General features: G+C 38.9%; 1 protein-coding gene across 2 annotated transcripts in view; it reads right to left on the bottom strand.

Annotated features, from left to right (window-relative positions):
* The window catches only part of PTPRR (protein tyrosine phosphatase receptor type R), a 239,850-nt gene that overhangs the window by 84,195 nt on the left and 138,305 nt on the right, over nucleotides 1–17,350 (bottom strand). Inside the window, exons 1-3 of one of the 2 annotated variants that reach the window (XM_035002134.1) lie at nucleotides 14,073–14,151; nucleotides 13,677–13,787; nucleotides 4,151–4,413 (exon numbers count right to left, since the gene is read on the bottom strand). In XM_035002134.1, the coding sequence (XP_034858025.1) occupies nucleotides 4,151–4,413; nucleotides 13,677–13,787; nucleotides 14,073–14,081 (383 nt within the window). In that variant the 5' untranslated portion in view covers nucleotides 14,082–14,151. Of the gene's footprint in view, nucleotides 1–4,150; nucleotides 4,414–13,676; nucleotides 13,788–14,072; nucleotides 14,152–17,350 lie in introns of those variants that run through there. The other variant, XM_035002132.1, reaches the window with a different exon arrangement.

The raw sequence follows: 17,350 nt of genomic DNA, 5'->3' as shown, positions 1-17,350 counted from the left end.
GGGTGTTACATCATCACTTGCACAGTATTTATGGACCAAAATAAACCATATTAAGGTATAGTTTAGGAGAAGTTAGAGAATGTTCATTCATTGGGGGCCTGTGGAGGCTTCAGTTGCGATAGAAAACCTCCATTATGCGTATTTCTTCTAGCCCATTAACTGATCACAGCGATGAACATTTCCTTAGCTGTCCTTGCTCACTTTTATTCCTAATGAAAAATCAAATTAGGAAATAATGTGAATCTCCCTGTCTGCCTGTTAATTTCCTTTCCATAAAATTGGCTGTCGTACAGTAACCTAAAGGGGAAATGTGCAGGAATCTGTATTTACAAGTTCTCTGTTTTCCCAGTGGAAGAAAATGTATCATTCTAGGGTCTAAATGTGATCTTTGGTTTACTGGACATTTGGAACCTGGCTTGTATATAGTTTCCTTGAGAGTGACAAGCGGGGACTCTGAGGAGCACAGGGATGGGACAAGAGAAAAGAACAGGAGCTAGTTATGGTCTCCTGCTGTGCCAGCCATGTGACATTCATTGTTTAGCTTAACTGTCACAAGAGCTGTGCAAGGCACCTGCCGCTCTCCTCATCACAGGTGAACAAACAAGTTCCAAGTTTTACATGCAGTAGGTGTGGGGCAGGCCTCTGGATGTATCTCTTCAATTCATGGACGCCCCCATGGGAAATGAATTCATTTGTTAGATGAGAGTAGATTTAATCGGATAATTACATTAGATGGTCAAATTCATAAATATAGATTTATAAATAGGATGAGAAAAACTGTAAGTCAATTGACAGTTTAAAAATACGAAAAAAAGAAAATAAAATAAATATTTATGATGTCAAATGGCAGGCTCAACTTTATCAATTCAGTAAAAAAAAAAAAAAAAAGTTTCAACTTTCCCAAGTTCAAAAATGTAACTGACCTAGTATAGGCTTGTGGAATGGGATCACAGAACAAAACAAAAGGAATACTAGATTTCCTTTTCCTTCTCACAGACAAAATGCCATTTTCTATTGATTGTTAATTTTATGGTGTCCTTTGAAAAAAGGCAGAACAGATATTATCAAACCTGTTTTGTACATTGTGAAAACTACACAACAAAGGACTTAATCAACATGTTGAATCACTTACTTAGTGAATGTCAGATGTAATATTAGCACAGAGACTCAGCTCTGTAGTTTATCATAGGCCATTTGTTCTTATGGAAGGCTCTTTGGAAATACATGAGATCTCCAGATGCAGATGCACATTAATTAATTAACTCCATAATTTTGTAGTGTTTACAATGTACCAGGGTCACAGGAACCATGGGAGACACAAGAGTATCTTGAGCCTACACCTGTCCTTAAGGGTCTTCCAAGCTGGTGAAGGGATAGGACAAACTACTTGAAAACCAGTTTTAGTCCCTTTCTGAATTATTCTTTAATGAAAATCACTGTTAGGGGAGTGGTACATGTGAGAATTCAGAGGTGTGAAGACTCCATGTGGATATGGATAGGTGCCACAGCCAATGGTAGGAGGTAAGTTTTGGTTGGGATTTGGAGACTAGAGATAGATGGAGGAGAAGAAGGAGTGGAAGGAGAGAGAATAGGGACCAGGTGAACAAAGATGCAGATGTAGACAGGAACCCAGCACCCTGGAGAACAGAGTGGATGGAATGGAAGGTTTATTTTGGGGGGTAGTGGCAAACACATTTGGAAAGAAGGACCAGGGACCAATAGCATAGGACCTCTGAGGCCCAGCAAGGTGGTCTGTGCTTAAGCCTGTAGGCACAGGGGAGCTTTTGAGGACTTTTACACAGCAGAGTCATCTAATGCAAATAGTGTTATAGCAAGATAAATCTGAAGAGTATACAGTCTGAATGGAAGAAGAGGATTAGATCAGGCAGAGAAGATGAAATAAAATAATACATGTGAAATAGGTAATGCATGCTAGTCCTGATACCATTCTTATAATCTTTGCATTAGCAAAGAGGGCACAGTTGAAAAAAGAGAAGGAAAACTGATGGAGTAAGTTATCAGGATTGAGAGGGCATGACCTGGAGCCTTTGTGGACAGAGTAGCTTTCTCTTCCTCTGAAGTGGGAAGGAAGTGGGAGGTGATAGGTGGGGATCCAGGGCAGTTTATAGACACTGATTACACAGAGTTCCCCATGGGGACCATAAAGATGAGTAAGACACCATTCTGTACTCTCCCTTCTCAAACATTCACTTCATTTAAATGAAGAAAGAGATACTTAACCTTATGCTTTTGAAATTCAAACATGCCCAGCAGCGGCCTACAAAAGGCAAAATTCTGGCAATAGGTATTCCTTAGGGGATTTAACTGTTGGCCTTGCTTAGAATTGGTGGTGCATGATGGTAATAAAAGTTAGTCTGACTTCTAGGTAGTTTTATTATCATGTTTAAATCATCTATAGAAAATGACCACCTTATTGCTTTCATCTGAGCAGATCTCTTCGATCACCCCGCCCTTGGTACACACCAATGCCCAGACACCTGCTTTAAGGTTTTCTTTGAGGCAAACATCAATGTATAAAACTAATTTGGGTGACAAAAGCAAAAGAGCCTGAAGGAAGCAAAGAAGTCAAGTTTACCCCTTCATATCACAGATGAGGAAAGTGAGGCCCAGATAGGTGCATGACTCATATGAAGCCACTGAATTCAGCAATGGCAGAGTTGGATCTGGCATCCAGTTCTCTTGATTCCTGATTGGCCTCAGGGAGAAAGTTCCATCTCACCTACAGCCCAAGACAGCAATGTAGTGGTACCCAACTAAGAAAATGGTACCTGGAGACCCACATGGATCCATCCAGAAACCAACTAGTTGGGGGATGAGGAAGATTTGATTGCTCTCCATTCTTCTGTTACGGAGTCAAATGTTCTCCCTTTACAGGACTTTGGGGATCACTGCAACAATACCTTTCTTTTTACTTCATTCACTGTTTTTTAGTAATACAAAAAAATTTGAATGACCACCTTGTCTTCTGAAGTTCTTATATTTTCTGAAGGGATGTGACGTGTGCGTGTGCGTGCATGTGTGTGTGTTATAGGAAATATAATAAAAATTTAGAGATGTGATCTAAAAACCTAAGGCAACAAAAAGGACAGTGATAGAAAATGAAGATATAGGAAAATAAGAGGAGAATGAACCAGGGAGTGTACCTTGAGAGCCTCTCACTTCCCGCACTACCCTGACATGCAATATTAGATATAATATCAATTGTATTTTAAATATAAACAGGAAGTTTCTTATTTTAAGAAATTCTATGGGGAAGCTTTACTTAATATTTTGAGGAAGTAAAGAATTAGCCCCTCATTTATATACCTTGCATATCCTGGTTTTCATATGTTGATTTTGCTTTATTTATTTATTTTTAATTTTTTAAAAAGATTTATTTACTTATTTTAGAGAGTGAGAGCATGAGTTGGGGGAGTGGTGGGGGGTGGAGAGAGAGAACCCTCAAGCAGACTCCCCACTGAGCACGGACCCCTACACAGGGCTTGATCGCAGGACCCCAAGATCGTGACCTGAGCTGAAATCAAGAGACAGATGCTCAACCGACTGAGCCACCCAGGCACCCCACGTTGGCTTTGCTTTAAATGAGAATGTCAGCAGAAGTACATCACAAAGGCAGGTAAGGCAACAAAAACAATGTCATGGATCTTGAGATATTTACTATTCATTTACTCAAAGGAAGCAGAGGGAAAACTTTATAAAAAAATTATCTGTGACATTGATCATTTCTACCTTACTCCAAACAATGTGGACTTTGTCAGGAAATACCCTAAGTTTATTTCTAGCCCTTCTACCTACCAGAGTTTTGACAACAATTAAAGAAGGTAGTATTACATCAGCAGCCCTCAAAATGTACCCAATAAATGATTACAGAAGCTGTCCTGGAGTTGAAGATGACTGTGGCTTGGGTCTCCACTAGCTAAACAGAATCTGATGTAACTAAAAGATTTTTGTAACACAGCTCGATTCTTTGGGGGGACAAGAAAGACTACTTCCTCCTGGTGTCCATTTGGTGGTGAGCAATTTTACCCAAGATGCCAATCATTTCTGCTTCTATCATTTTTAATTGGTGAATATTCTTTAAAAAAAAAAAAAAAAAGCAACCTGTAGGGGGATACAGAAAAGCTCTTACCTCTCCTGAAGTCCTATGGGCTTCATTTTGAAAGGAGAAGCACAGACAGAGGTGGTAGCTCTGATCTCAGGAGTGTATCGGCCTTGCGGGTCCACAACCACATTCAGCACCTTTGGGGCTTGCTCGGGCTGGACCATGCTGTTGACCGTCTTTGCCTCAGACTGTGCCGGTTGTAACGCAATGGGCGACAGGTGGATCTCCTGGTTTTTCTCTTTATCTTGTCGCAAGGAAAGCTGAAATTTTTCTTTTAATCTGTAAAGAATCTATAGGAGATATACAGGCTTGTTTTTTCACACTGAACAACAAAATATGATCTCCTCCACCCCAACCCAGAAGACAAACTAAAATGGAGGTTTAATGATAATACACCCAAGCAAAGCCTTCTAGAATGATTTCTTAGTTGTGTGGTACTGAGATTTTTCTCAAGAAGGATATAGTTGGTATTTCCAGTTATTAAATAAATATGTCCATGAATCTGGTCCTCAAATATATATTCAAAAGAAAACAGGCTAATTTTATAAAAGTGCCAGATGTCAGTTTGATTCACATGCAAGTTTTTACTCAAAATGACTAAAAGGGAAGGCTGATCGAAGGAATAGCCATGAAATAAGGGCTTATGACATTTTTAGAAATAGACCTCTGCATCCAGTACAACATGTGAGAAGAAAATCTTATAAAATATTAGTGAAAAGGGGCGCCTGGGTGGCTCAGTTGTTAAGCGTCTGCCTTCGGCTCAGGTCATGATCCCGGGGTCCTGGGATCGAGCCCCACATTGGGCTCCCTGCTCGGCGGGAAGCCTGCTTCTCCCTCTCCCACTCCCCCTGCTTGTGTTCCTGCTCTCGCTGTCTCTGTCAAAAAATAAATAAAATCTTAAACAAATATATTAGTGAAAAAATAGTTATGCTATAAATTGTAATTTCTTATGTTGGTAAATATCCACACTAGTCATGTATTAACTTGAATATCTGGTAACTTCTTCAAAAAATTAAATTTAGGGCACCTATCCAAGGATAATTTGGATAACCAGAATTTTATTTTTTACCTCTTTCCCCTTTTAAATTTTTTTAAAGATTATTTATTTATTTATTTGAGAGCGAGATTGGGAGGGGTAGAGAAGCAGACTCCCTGCTGAGCAGGGAGCCCGATGCAGGGCTCGATCACAGGACCCCAAGATCATGATCTGAGCCAAAGGCAGACACTTAACCGGCTGAGCCACCCAGGCGCCCCTCGCCTTTTTAATTTTTAATGCATGTAGGAAAAGGCAAACATATCACTTTCTCCACTCTCAGAGCCCTTTCTGGAATGGCTAATTCAATTTAGAAATGGTAGGATTGTCATTTTTAAACATTTAAAGGTATCACACTGACTTTGCTGGGACACTCTGTGGACCAAATTGTCAGAGAAAAGTCACTGTAAACGATAAACCAGACTAAAGGAGAGAGAAGCGAGTCATTCAGAACTATTTTCGGTGCCCACCTAATGTCACGTATCGTGAGAGGTCCAGAGTATTCTGTTCTGGAGAAAATAAACTGCACCCTGTTCTTATGGAATTAAGGATATGGAATGAAAAAAGTTCTCAGGGATGCCTGGGTGGCTCAGTCGGTTACGCATCTGCCTTCGGCTCAGGTCATGATCCCAGGGTCCTGGGATCGAGTCCCACATCGGGCTCCCTGCTCTGTGGGGAGCCTGCTTCTCCCTCTACCTGTTGCTTCCCCTGCTTGTGCTCTCTCTCTTTAATAAATAAATAAAATCTTTTTTTTAAAAAGTTCTCAGTTAAAAAGTATGTCCTTTGAAAGAAGAATAAATGTGAAGAGAAAACGGAGCAGTTTTTGTGACTGAGGAAAAAAATGCATATTGCAAAAAATGCATGAATTCCACACCTTGATAAACTGAAGTTCATGTGAATGAAACCAACAGGAAGAATGTTTCAAATGCATAAGGTCTCAGGAAATATGATACCGGTGTACGTTTCCTGAAAAAAATTTACTCCAAGTCACAAGAAAGATGACTCAAAATTAAGAACTGAAGAACTAGAAATTGTGATAGAAAAGGGAGCTTTGGAATTATGTAAAAATAGGGCGAAAATGAAATTTAATTATGTCTCAGATCCAACATCTCAGGTTATAATAACAAGAGAGAAGTTTGGGCAGAGAGGTAAGAAATAGGAATGACTGTACATTAAGTGACTTTTAAATTAGGGATACGGAGGGAATCGGAGTTTGAATGGTCACTAAAGGTCTTTCTGACCTAATTATACATTTATAAAATCGCTGTCTAGCTGAATAATATGGCTTGCCCAAAGCCAGCAGCCAGCTGGGTCAGACCCAGGCCCTAAGGCAGTTCTGACTCGCAGACCCATGCACTTTCCACCGCCTTACGTTACCTCTGGTGTTCTCTTTGCTGTGCCATAATTCTTAAAGATGAACTCTCAAAGAGTCTGCTGCAGATGTGGTTCTCACCAGTGGGGTTCAACACCACCAAATCGATTTTTTGTGGATTGAAAGCTCTCTTTAAGGAAAAGGACTATGCACATAGGGAGTATAACTAGAAATGCATCTTATGAATTGAACTGCCAGGAGATGAAAAGGAATCCTTATTGTCTTTTATCAGTTCACTTCCTCATAACCTGGAAACTTTTATACTAGTGGTGTTCATTGACAAAAGTAGGGTAAAGCTAAATCTTAAATTTTTGAAAGCGATGGGTGCTAAATATTCCTGTGAGAAATATTACTGCATAAGAAAAAAAAAGATGTCTAATACTAAGTGACAAATCTTCTTACTCTAATTAGACTTGTACAACCTATAGGATAGAAAATATTGAAGATAAATATCCTTACCCAGTGCATCATGCCCTAAGGATTGGGAGGTTTTTAATTTACCGCTTCTCTTCAGTCTCTGTAACCCTCAAAAGGCACTTGGCCACCACTCTGCACAAACAAAACCCACCTTAGAACAGTACCAATCAGAAAACACACATCTGCTAAATTAAATATGTAATTACTAAAAGATGAGGCAACAGAATTTAAGGTGGGATAGCTTTTTATTATTTTTAAATTTTTAGCTTTTTTCATTTTTTAATTTATTACTATTTTAAAAAATATTTGTTTATTTAAGTAATCTCTACACCCAATGTGGGCCTTGAACTCACAACTCCGAGATCAAGAGTCACATGCTCTTCCAACTGAGACAGCCAGGTGCCCTAGCTTTTTATTTCTTAATTTTTTCCTGAATGAGAAGAGAAACAAATACATCTGTGCCTTTACAAAAATATCTTTAATAAAAGATACTGCATATATTATATATTCTAAGTTCTTCACATCTAAATATATGTACATTGGAGCATGTGCTTGCCTGTTTACATTTGGGTTTTGGAGAAGCAGATTTCAAAAATGAAAATGAGGAAGTCAAGGAAATATCAGCCTTCTCGATAGCTCTTGACAGGTCACTTTTATGGTTTTATTGGTGTAGAACAAGCTCTAGTCCAAAGTCCTTCTTTACTTCAAGAGCTTATGTTCTTGATGAAGGACCCTTGTCATGCATTTTACAGTCAACTGTTTACTTCATCTCTGGTGATAGGTCAACTTTTTAATCTACATAGTATGTGTACAGACTGATTTACATCTTTAATTAGGGAAAAGCAGAACCGGGAGAACATATAATGCTTATAAGATACTTTAAAAATCCACGAGAGAGAGATTGGGCTGTCTGGCAAAATGTGGAAAGAACTGAAGACATTGAGACCGGGCAATGGGGCCGTCATCATGGAATTAAATTGTGAGGGAGTCGTCCTCAACCAGTTGGGCGTTAGCCCTTCGGGGGCATTTGGCAACGTCCGGAGCTGTGTTTGGTTGTCATACTGGGGTGTGTGGTGAGGCGCTATCGGCATCTAGTGGGCGAGGCTAGAGATGCTGCTAGATACCCTACAGTGCCCAGGACAGACCCTCTCCCCCCAGTAGAATCACCCAGTCCCAAATGTCAACAGTACCACTGTTGAGAAACTGGGATAAGGGCTCTTAAAAATCATCTGGTATAATCTCCTCATTTCACATTTAGACTCAGAACACTTGAATGACTTCTGGAAGGTTAGAAATAAAGTCTAGAATCCAACTTTCTTGATTTAATGCCTGTGATCTTTCGACTCTACCGTTTCTTCTAAATCCCCACATCTTTCTTCTCAACACCTTTCCCAAAGCCTCTGGAAAAGTGTGTCAGAGATTCTTCTCTGTGCAGATCAAGGTCTGGAGTATAGCATATGCATATTTCTCTCTGTGAACGCACTTTGTTGCAAAGTTCAACCTAAAAGCTTATTATAGCAATGGTAAATCAGTAGCTTTGGTTTTATCTTGTTTGAATCTCAGGATGCAATAAAGTCATTTGGTCATTTGGAAAAGGAAAACAGGAATATTGAACGAGAGAGGAACTGTAAAAGTCAAACTATACCAAGAGATAAAAAATAATAGCACGAAGAAGAGAGCCAGAGGAACACAGAAATGAGAGGAAAGCTACCAAAAAATCCTATAAAGCTCTTTGGCCGCTTATAATTTTCATTTAAAAAAATCTCGTAAGTGTACACCTTAAACTTCCACAATGTTATATGGCAGGTATATTTCAATAAAAAAAATCTCTTAAGTAGATAACACAAAATATCTGTTTGAGTTAAAATACGTTCCAATTTTAAAATGATGCCATCAACTAACAGCCCATTGTATTTTCTTTACAGTATTTTACAGTTCTGAAAGAGTTCATTCATTCATTTCTTTTAGTTGAGTAGACATGAGTTAATTGCTACTACATTCCAGAAGCAACATTGCAGGTGCAAAGGCAGCACACAACCCTAACTTCTGAGAATGCACAGGCTTCCAGAAGAGACAGATGTGGGAAAATTACACCCAGTAAAAGATAATATAGGAATTTTCATCATCATCCCCTTTGTGGCCCGAAGCAGATGTTCACAAGACAGAATGTGAGGACTTAAAGAAATCACAGTTTGACTCTTTTATACATGGAATCATGGTAAGGAGCCCAGACTTTTAATCCAGACAGATTTGGGTTTGAATTCCAACCCCTCTTCTTGCACTCCCCCTGACATAGGATGTTCTGACATAGGATTTCCTGCCTCTGGATTTCCTTCCTACCAAGAGCATGACTAGAAAAACTCTTTGTATGGCATATGGATGGATGGCTCTTCTACGGGTCCAACATGCCAGAACTTTTGTTGACCCAAACAGCTGTTTTCATGTATTTTCTAAAATTGCTTTCTGGAAGCGATCTGGCTTGTAGACCTCTTTACCTATATCGCATAAATGCCTCTGCACTTCGTAATAAACCTCTCAGTACATTGGAAGGTTTAATTTTGGTGATAAATGGTGTCCTTTCCATTGTTGATTGAAGTTTAATAACGAATTCTTCTCAGTAATAAATTTCCTCCACCTAAAACAGACTGAATGGATTGGAAATTGCCCACACATTTTTTTCTTGGAAAATCGTATTTGTCTATTTATTGCTCCACCTACTCTAGATTCACATTTGAGAGGTGCTAAATAAGTCACACATTTGAAAATGTCATGCATGTCTAATTTTATGCCTGGCAACATACAATTTTTTTTTTTTATTTTAAGGAAAGTAAACAATATGCCACATTTCAAAAATTTTGCCAAGCCTTATGTTATTGTTACATAGCACACGTAATCCACCATCACAGCAATCTACCTATAAAATTTCATCTTTAAAAAATGAAAAACCATATGCTTTTCGTTTCTGTGGTATGTTGGAAGACTGGATGCAAATAATGGCATTTGATCTCTCATAAATATAATTTTTGCCAGAGGGAAAATTCTGTGCTATAGCTTTTCCTCTGCCACGGAATCAACAAAATTATGGGAAATAGAATCAGAATATTACGTGTTTGAAAATTGCAGAAGTGATAGCGTAACTATTACTGAGAAAGCCAAGTTAAAGGACTTACTTTAAATCTAGGTTATTATCAAAAACACTTGAACATTTACACAGGTAAACTTATTTTGGAGAATCATATCTGACAAGTCCCTAAATGTGAACTGTTGACTTGTCAATGGTATAGCTACATCAGATAAACTTAACTTCATCTTAATACTGTCTAGTAGGTAGTATTTGTCTATCTTCCTAAGTACTGCTGGTTTGTCTGTTAACTTCTTAAAGTGACCTTTTCTCATTAAAGTTTAAGACTGTGGGGCGCCTGGGTGGCTCAGTCGGTTAAGCGTCCAACTCTTGTTGATTTCAGCTCAGGCCATGATCTAAGGTCGTGGGATCAAGCGCCAGGTCGGGCTCCACACTCAGCATTGAGTCTGCTTCTCTCTCCCTCCACTCCTCCCGCAGCTCATATAAATAAAATAAAATCTTTAAAAAAAAATTTAAGGTTGTGTTTGAAAGATATCATTCTATTTCTTTCATTCATTCAAGAGCGACTGGAACGCACAACGAAAGAGTTGCTTCTCTCACTACTCCCACCCCCAACTTGTTCCTCTCCCAAGAAATGGGAGCTCCATCACCCAGGTCCTCAGCCAAATACAAGAGGAATCAACCTTAATTTCTTTCCTTCCTTCTCCCTGAGAATCAGTACACAGCAAGTCCTGTTGTTTCCATCTGCAAATAAATCCCAACCGTTCACTTCTCCCATCTCCACCGCCATCCTTACTCTGGGCCATTATCATGTTTGTCATCAGGCTAACACAATGGCTTCCAGAAGAGTCCTCCTGCTCACACACTTCACCTTGTGCTCTGTCTCCAACCACTCTCCACCAGCAGAGCACCTGCTCTGGTAAATACATGTCCAATCATATCAAAGCTCTGCTTAAAAGTTTCAGCTTGCACCCTTCTTGTTGAACCCAGAGAGACTAGCTTCTTTACGCCCCAGCAGCTCCACCCACCATATCCTCTGCCTGCGAGGCCCTCTCCCCATATTTTCACATGTCTTGGAAGTCTCAAAGTGCTCTGTTCCACTCACTCACTATTATGGTATCTCTTCGCGGCATTGAATAATATTTGATTTTAAAAAGAAATGACTAGATTTTATTTTTGAAGAGCAGTTTTAGGTTTATAGAAAAACAGCAGAGAGTACAAAGTTCTCATATGCCCCTACTCCCCTACTTCCCTAGAAAATTTGCCCCATTAACATTTGGCATTAGTGAGGTTGCATGTGTTACAACTGTTGAGCTAGTATTGATATGTTATAATTAACTGAAGTCCATAGTCTAGATTAGGGCTCACTCTTGGGGTTGCAAATTCTATGGATTTTAAGAAATCCATGATGTCATGTATTCACCACTACAGTGTCATACAGAATAGATCCACTGCCCTGAAACTCTGCTGTGCACCACCTATTCATCTCCTCCCCTGCAACCTCTGGCAACCACTGATCTCTTCATTGTCTCTATGGTTTTGCCTTTTCCAGAAGGTCAAATATTTGGAATCATACATATGTCCACTATTTGATTAAAAAAAATACTAACTGAATTATTGTCTGTGTCTGCCTCCAGAGTATAGGCCCCACAAAATAGGGACCCCATCTGTCTTGTGCTCTCCTTGGCCACAGTACCAACCACAGGTCCACAGTGGATCCTCTGCAGGAATCTGTGGATTGAATGAGTGGATGAATCTACCTGCCAACCCACTAGAGAGCAATCACCTATACTTTTGAAATGTTCCTTTCTCGATTTGTTCCAGTAACTTTGGAGCAGACGTATCTGGGTTTCTGGCTTTTACATTGGTGCTTTGCAGAAATTGGGAAAAGAAGCGTTGTTCTCTGGTCTCGAGTGGTTGAGAGTGTGGCCAGGACAGCTCCTTTACCCCAGGCGACCAGTATGTACTGTAGGGATTTCTCCAGTCATGCTGGACATGCAGGGGCTCCTTGAGTTAGAGAGGCAGATCTTCGATCGTGTGCTACAAGGTAAGAGCAAACTCTGCTCTGCCACTTCCCTCCTTGCCTCTGCTCTGCTCAATCTTATCCCTTTCCTGCCTGAACAATCTCTACTTTGAGCACCTGCTACCCCTTTCTATTCTCCTCTTCCTCACATCTTTTCATCTGTGAAGCAGAAAAACACTCTAATTGTGACTGATGAGAGAGAAAACAGCACTCAAGATTTCCTGTATTAAGGAAAAAAAGAACCACATATTTTAAAGTGCAATTAACTATAACAAAAAACCCACACCTTCTAAAATACTAAAAAATGTCCCATGGTCTCTACCACAGTTTCCCTAAAATCTCCAACTTTGTCTCCTTAAATTTTTTCCCCCTAATCTCCACCATTTAATACACAAAAACTGATTTTCTTACTCAATTCTTAAATTCTTCTTTTGTTTATTGTGTCACAATTTTTAGAAATCTTCTACAAATCTTCTCATAGGAGACAGATGCCTCTGAATTCATGATGATGGAAGCTTGAGGACGTTCTTACTACTTCCTACATTTAGACTCGAGGAAATATACCCATCATCACCCTATTCAAGGCCTTAATTGTTTTATATCCTTCAAGTTTACACCTACACAGCCTCTGTCTTTCCCACCTAACCCCTAATCTTTCTAACATAAACTCCTTCCCAGCAGGGGAAGCAAAAATGAACAAAACCCAATAAGACACTTAGCAACATTGTCGGTTGTGGAAAGAGTAAGTAATATGTCTTTGGGGGAACATTTAAAAGCTAAGAAGGAATATTTTTGAAAATGCACACAATTAAAAAGAACACAGCACAAAGGAAAAAAATATTAAAACCCATTTGTAAACTTCAAATATTTTAAATTACATCACAGAATTTTCAAAAGAATAGGAAAATCTTACCACTGTATTTGAAAAGTATCTTTTAACTCATTCAATACCAAATAGCACTGCCTAGTTTAGTAGGTTTATTCTGTGTTCCTTTTTTTTTTTTTTAAAGTAGAAAAATACTTTTAAAGGCTACACATTTGTAATTTGTAATTTAGGGAGCTATTTGCAGTGTATACTTTTATACTTTTTGTATTCATTCACCTAAAAATTTAGTTGACAGTGAATTATCTGGTCTTTGAGCCTATAATCATCTCCTTTTAATGCCTAGAATTTTGTAGAATGCTATCTAGGTCCTTTAAAAATAAGGAAATCAACCACTACTAAAGACATCTTGCCCCTAAGACATGTTTCTTTTTCAAATTTTTCCTGAGTTCCACAAAAATGATATAAAAGAAAAAATAAAGTAAGCCCAAAGTGTGCCCATAAGACTTTACTGACTTTGAGGGCTCCAGTGACCTGGGTAAATCACCTCCTAAAGCTTCATCCGAGGATGATCAAGTTACTAACAGCCTCATTGCAATTACAGCCTTATTCTGCAGGTCAGAATCCGTAATTCCATAGGTTTTCCTTAGCTATCACTCTGCTGTCAGATAGGAATATTCTGAATCTAACAGGATCGTAGCCTTGCTTCTGTTCCCAGGCTTTTCAGCATTCATTTGAATGGCAGTGTATCCAATATTAAGCAGTGGCTCGATAAGGGATAAAATATAAAGAAGCAAACTTACCATCAAACACGTTACTATAATAACAAAGATGCTGAGAAAAATGACAACAGCATAAAATCCTTCTTTGCTCCAGATTTTGTCCGCTTCATGCTGCCCTTGTAAAACATTTTTCTTTAAAAGCAAAACAGAAAGTCCGACGTTAAATGAGAGTTTGAGGAGAATGGCGTTCTTATCAGAAACTAAACATATTTTTAGCTTTATTCCATTCAGTGTAGTAGAACACACCTACATCCGCCGCAGCCAGAGCTGCTTCTCCAACTGATCTAAGACAAGGACTGCCATCCGTATACATTAAGAGATGATTTTATCTCCTGTCCAGGAGCGAGCATGCCTGACATGACACACTGGGTCCTGGACTTCTTAAACATCCTTCCACCAGTCTCTTTTGGAAATTACCTGGTTCATAAAGTAAAAGAGTTCTGTTCTTTTCTGTGTTGAGGAAATTTTTTCTGAGGCATTCCTTACTCTGTTTTCAGTCCCCTCCCACAACACCAACACCCTGGCTTACGTGCAGCTCTTGACTTTTAAACAAAAGTGAAACAGGTGCAAACAAAATCTCATGATGCCTTTATAAACAGAGCAACAATGTCGGCATCATTTCCTTCTTCTTTTTTTTTTTCTTTTTCATCAAATCTTTTTTTTTTCCCTTGAAATGCAGTCCACTTTGTCAAAATCTGATTAAATTTCACCTCAATCATACAAATTGTTAGGATATTATATTTTATTTAAGGCAACAGAGAACATCAAAAGTCCAGAACTGTTTGGTGAAAAAAGGTAAAATAAATAGTTTTATTTATGCTTTTAAAATTTTTTGGCTTACTACTCAGTGGGTGAAAGGGTAGAGAGGAAGCTGAATACAATGTGAATGAATGTCTTCTTTTTATACCTACTAGTATCACATCTTAGAATGCAATTAAATTTTATAATTCAGTGAAATTTATAGATTTATAGTTAAGGAAACTTTAACTTGAAACCAAATGGTCTATGGTTAGGAAAAACATAAATGCTGAATCAAGTCAAATGCTCCCGCGCCTCTAAAATTCCATTTTGTTAAAGTATGCTTTTTATTTCCTTTAGTGAGAATACTTGTCTGTCCTTGGATCTTGTCTCCAACAATTAAGAAAGACTTGAGCAACAGGATATTGCATGATGAGAAACCACATGGAGAGAGGTTGTGGAGAATGAGAGGTTATCATGCTCACACCAGTGGCAGATGAGCGCCCAGCTTAATGTGACCACTGGGGTGACTTCAGCCTGTACTACGTGGAAGATCCACCTAGCCGATCCTCGTCAACCCACAGGATCATGAGAAATCAATAGCTGTCTCAAAAAAAAAAAAAAAGCCTTGAACAAAAACCTGTCCTTGTAGGTGTCTGAACTTTGAAATCATTCTTATTTTTTCAAGACTTTTTAAAAAATAAAATACATTCAATGTTTGTAAATTAGACAAAAAGAATATTTGCCTTAAAAGAAACTACTTTTATCCTGGAACTCAAGTGAGTGCTGCTGGGGACTTGAACAAAACAGAACAGAAAGGATCTTAGAGTTCAGTTGTGATTATAAAAATGACTTGAAGGAGTTGAGTTTCTATTTCCTTTGCTTATAAAACACTGATATGCTCACCATAACATCTTGCCTACTTTTTAAGACACAGATTCATAGATACAATAAATGACTTGTATATCTTTTATTAAGATTTTATTTATTTATTTAAGAGAAAGAAAAAGCGAGAGAGCGAGAGAGAGTGAGAGAGAGAGCGAGCATGATGGGGGTGTTGGGGGGGTGAGAGGGAGAGGGAGAAGCAGGTTCCCTGCTAAGCAGCTCAATCCCAGGACCCTGAGATCATGACCTGAGCTGAAGGCAGACGCTTAATCGACTGAGCCACCCAGGTGCCCTGATTTGTGTATCTTTTAAAAACATGTAAGTGGTAAGTTGAGGGAGAATCTGAAAATACTTGCTCAATGACATGATTAGAAACCAAGTATCTGGGGCGCCTGGGTGGCTCAGATGGTTAAGCTGCTGCCTTCAGCTCAGGTCATGATCTCAGGGTCCTGGGATGAAGCCCTTGTTGGGATCGAGCCCTCGTTGGGCTCTGGGCTCAGTGGGGAGTCTGCTTCTCCCTTTCCCTCTGCCTCTCCCCCTGCTTATACTCTCTCTCTCTCTATCACTCTGTCTCAAATGAAAAGAATCTTAAAAAAAAAAGAAAGAAAGAAAAGAAACTAAGTATCCTGCTGGAAAGGAAGTCTTGGATTCAAGCGGTGATTTGTCTTTTACTCTTTGACCTTAGCCAGATCGTATTTAATACAACGCCTCTATAAACATGGCTGGAAACTAACAGAAAAGAAAACTCTTGCAGAAATCAGGTATAAACACGGAAATGAGTTTTTTACAGGCAACTAAATAACATCTATTGCTTGCCATAAAAGCAAACTAGTTAAGCCTTCAAGTAGGCAGCCTATACTTGTCAAATTTAAGTATGAGGATAGGAGCTTTAGTTCATGTAAAATTTGGATAAAAAGGGGTGGTTAGGTGGGTGGAAAGAGATTTTGTGTTCCTAACCTGATTTGCTTCATTTCTTTTTCTTTTTTCTGCTATGGTTCGACACCTCCTGGAATATCAACATGTTCCTTTCTGCTTAAGACAAATCTGTTTTGTTTTCTCTTTTAACCAAAGCGGTGTTGAGGGAAGAATTAACCTCCTACCCCCACACCCCCACTCCTAGTTAGAAAGGCACATGTTTTGAACTCCTAGAACTTAGTCACTGCACTTTCTTGGTAAATAGATTTCCTTCTGAGTCATGCTATTACTCTGAGCACTACTATATTTGTACAGAGATCTAAAAAATTGATAAGGACAAGGTAATAAATGGAGAAGTTTATACTTAAGATCCCACAAGTCAAAAGAATATAACCCACATGAATCTCCAATCTAACCTTTACATAAGGGGCTGAAAGTTCAATAATTCAGAGGCTCCACGGTCAGGTCAAGCCCAATGCCACTGTATCATCTTTACCTCTTATTCTATAGCTACCTCTCTACATCGCTTTGCCCTTTAACTTTGTTGCAGTAAAAAAAATTGCTGGGTTTTGTTTTAGTCTATTACTTAAAATTTGGGCAGTTTCCTCTATCCATAACACAGCTTCTCTATATCCTGTTTAATAATTTGATGCACTATAGTTGTCTTGTTGGTTTAAAAAAAAAAAAAAATCTGATCCCAAGTGGGGAGAGACATCCCAAATGCTAGGAGAGATGATACAGAGGCTTTAGGAGCTAAATCTTTTGAGAAGAGATGAGGCACACAGAATAAGAATGAAATGGAAATATTGTAAAGTACCTGGTTAACTGATTGAATTAGGCAGATAAATGAGGTGTATCCTGCAATAATGTAATTTTGTTCGATAAATGCCCAACTTCCACTGGATTGTGCACAAAGTGAACAATTCATTCTGAGTGATCTGACACATGTTAACATTAATTGCATTCCTCCTCTGCATTGTAGGGCCAGGACGGTAATTCTTTAAATCCCTGGCTCATGTTCCAGTTTCAAGGAACGAACACTCACCATACTCATGGGTTACGGTACATGTTTATTTGGTGTGTTTTTTTCTCTTTGGAAATACTCCACAAAAGTTATCATTCAGCACATTGGCCTGTCATTTAAAGAAGGTACTTTC

This window comes from Mirounga leonina, unplaced genomic scaffold, assembly GCF_011800145.1.
Source record: "Mirounga leonina isolate KUSES-001 unplaced genomic scaffold, KU_Mleo_1.0 Mir_126, whole genome shotgun sequence".
NCBI classification, from domain to species: Eukaryota; Metazoa; Chordata; class Mammalia; order Carnivora; family Phocidae; genus Mirounga; species Mirounga leonina.
This window is presented reverse-complemented; position numbering and strand designations above follow the sequence as displayed.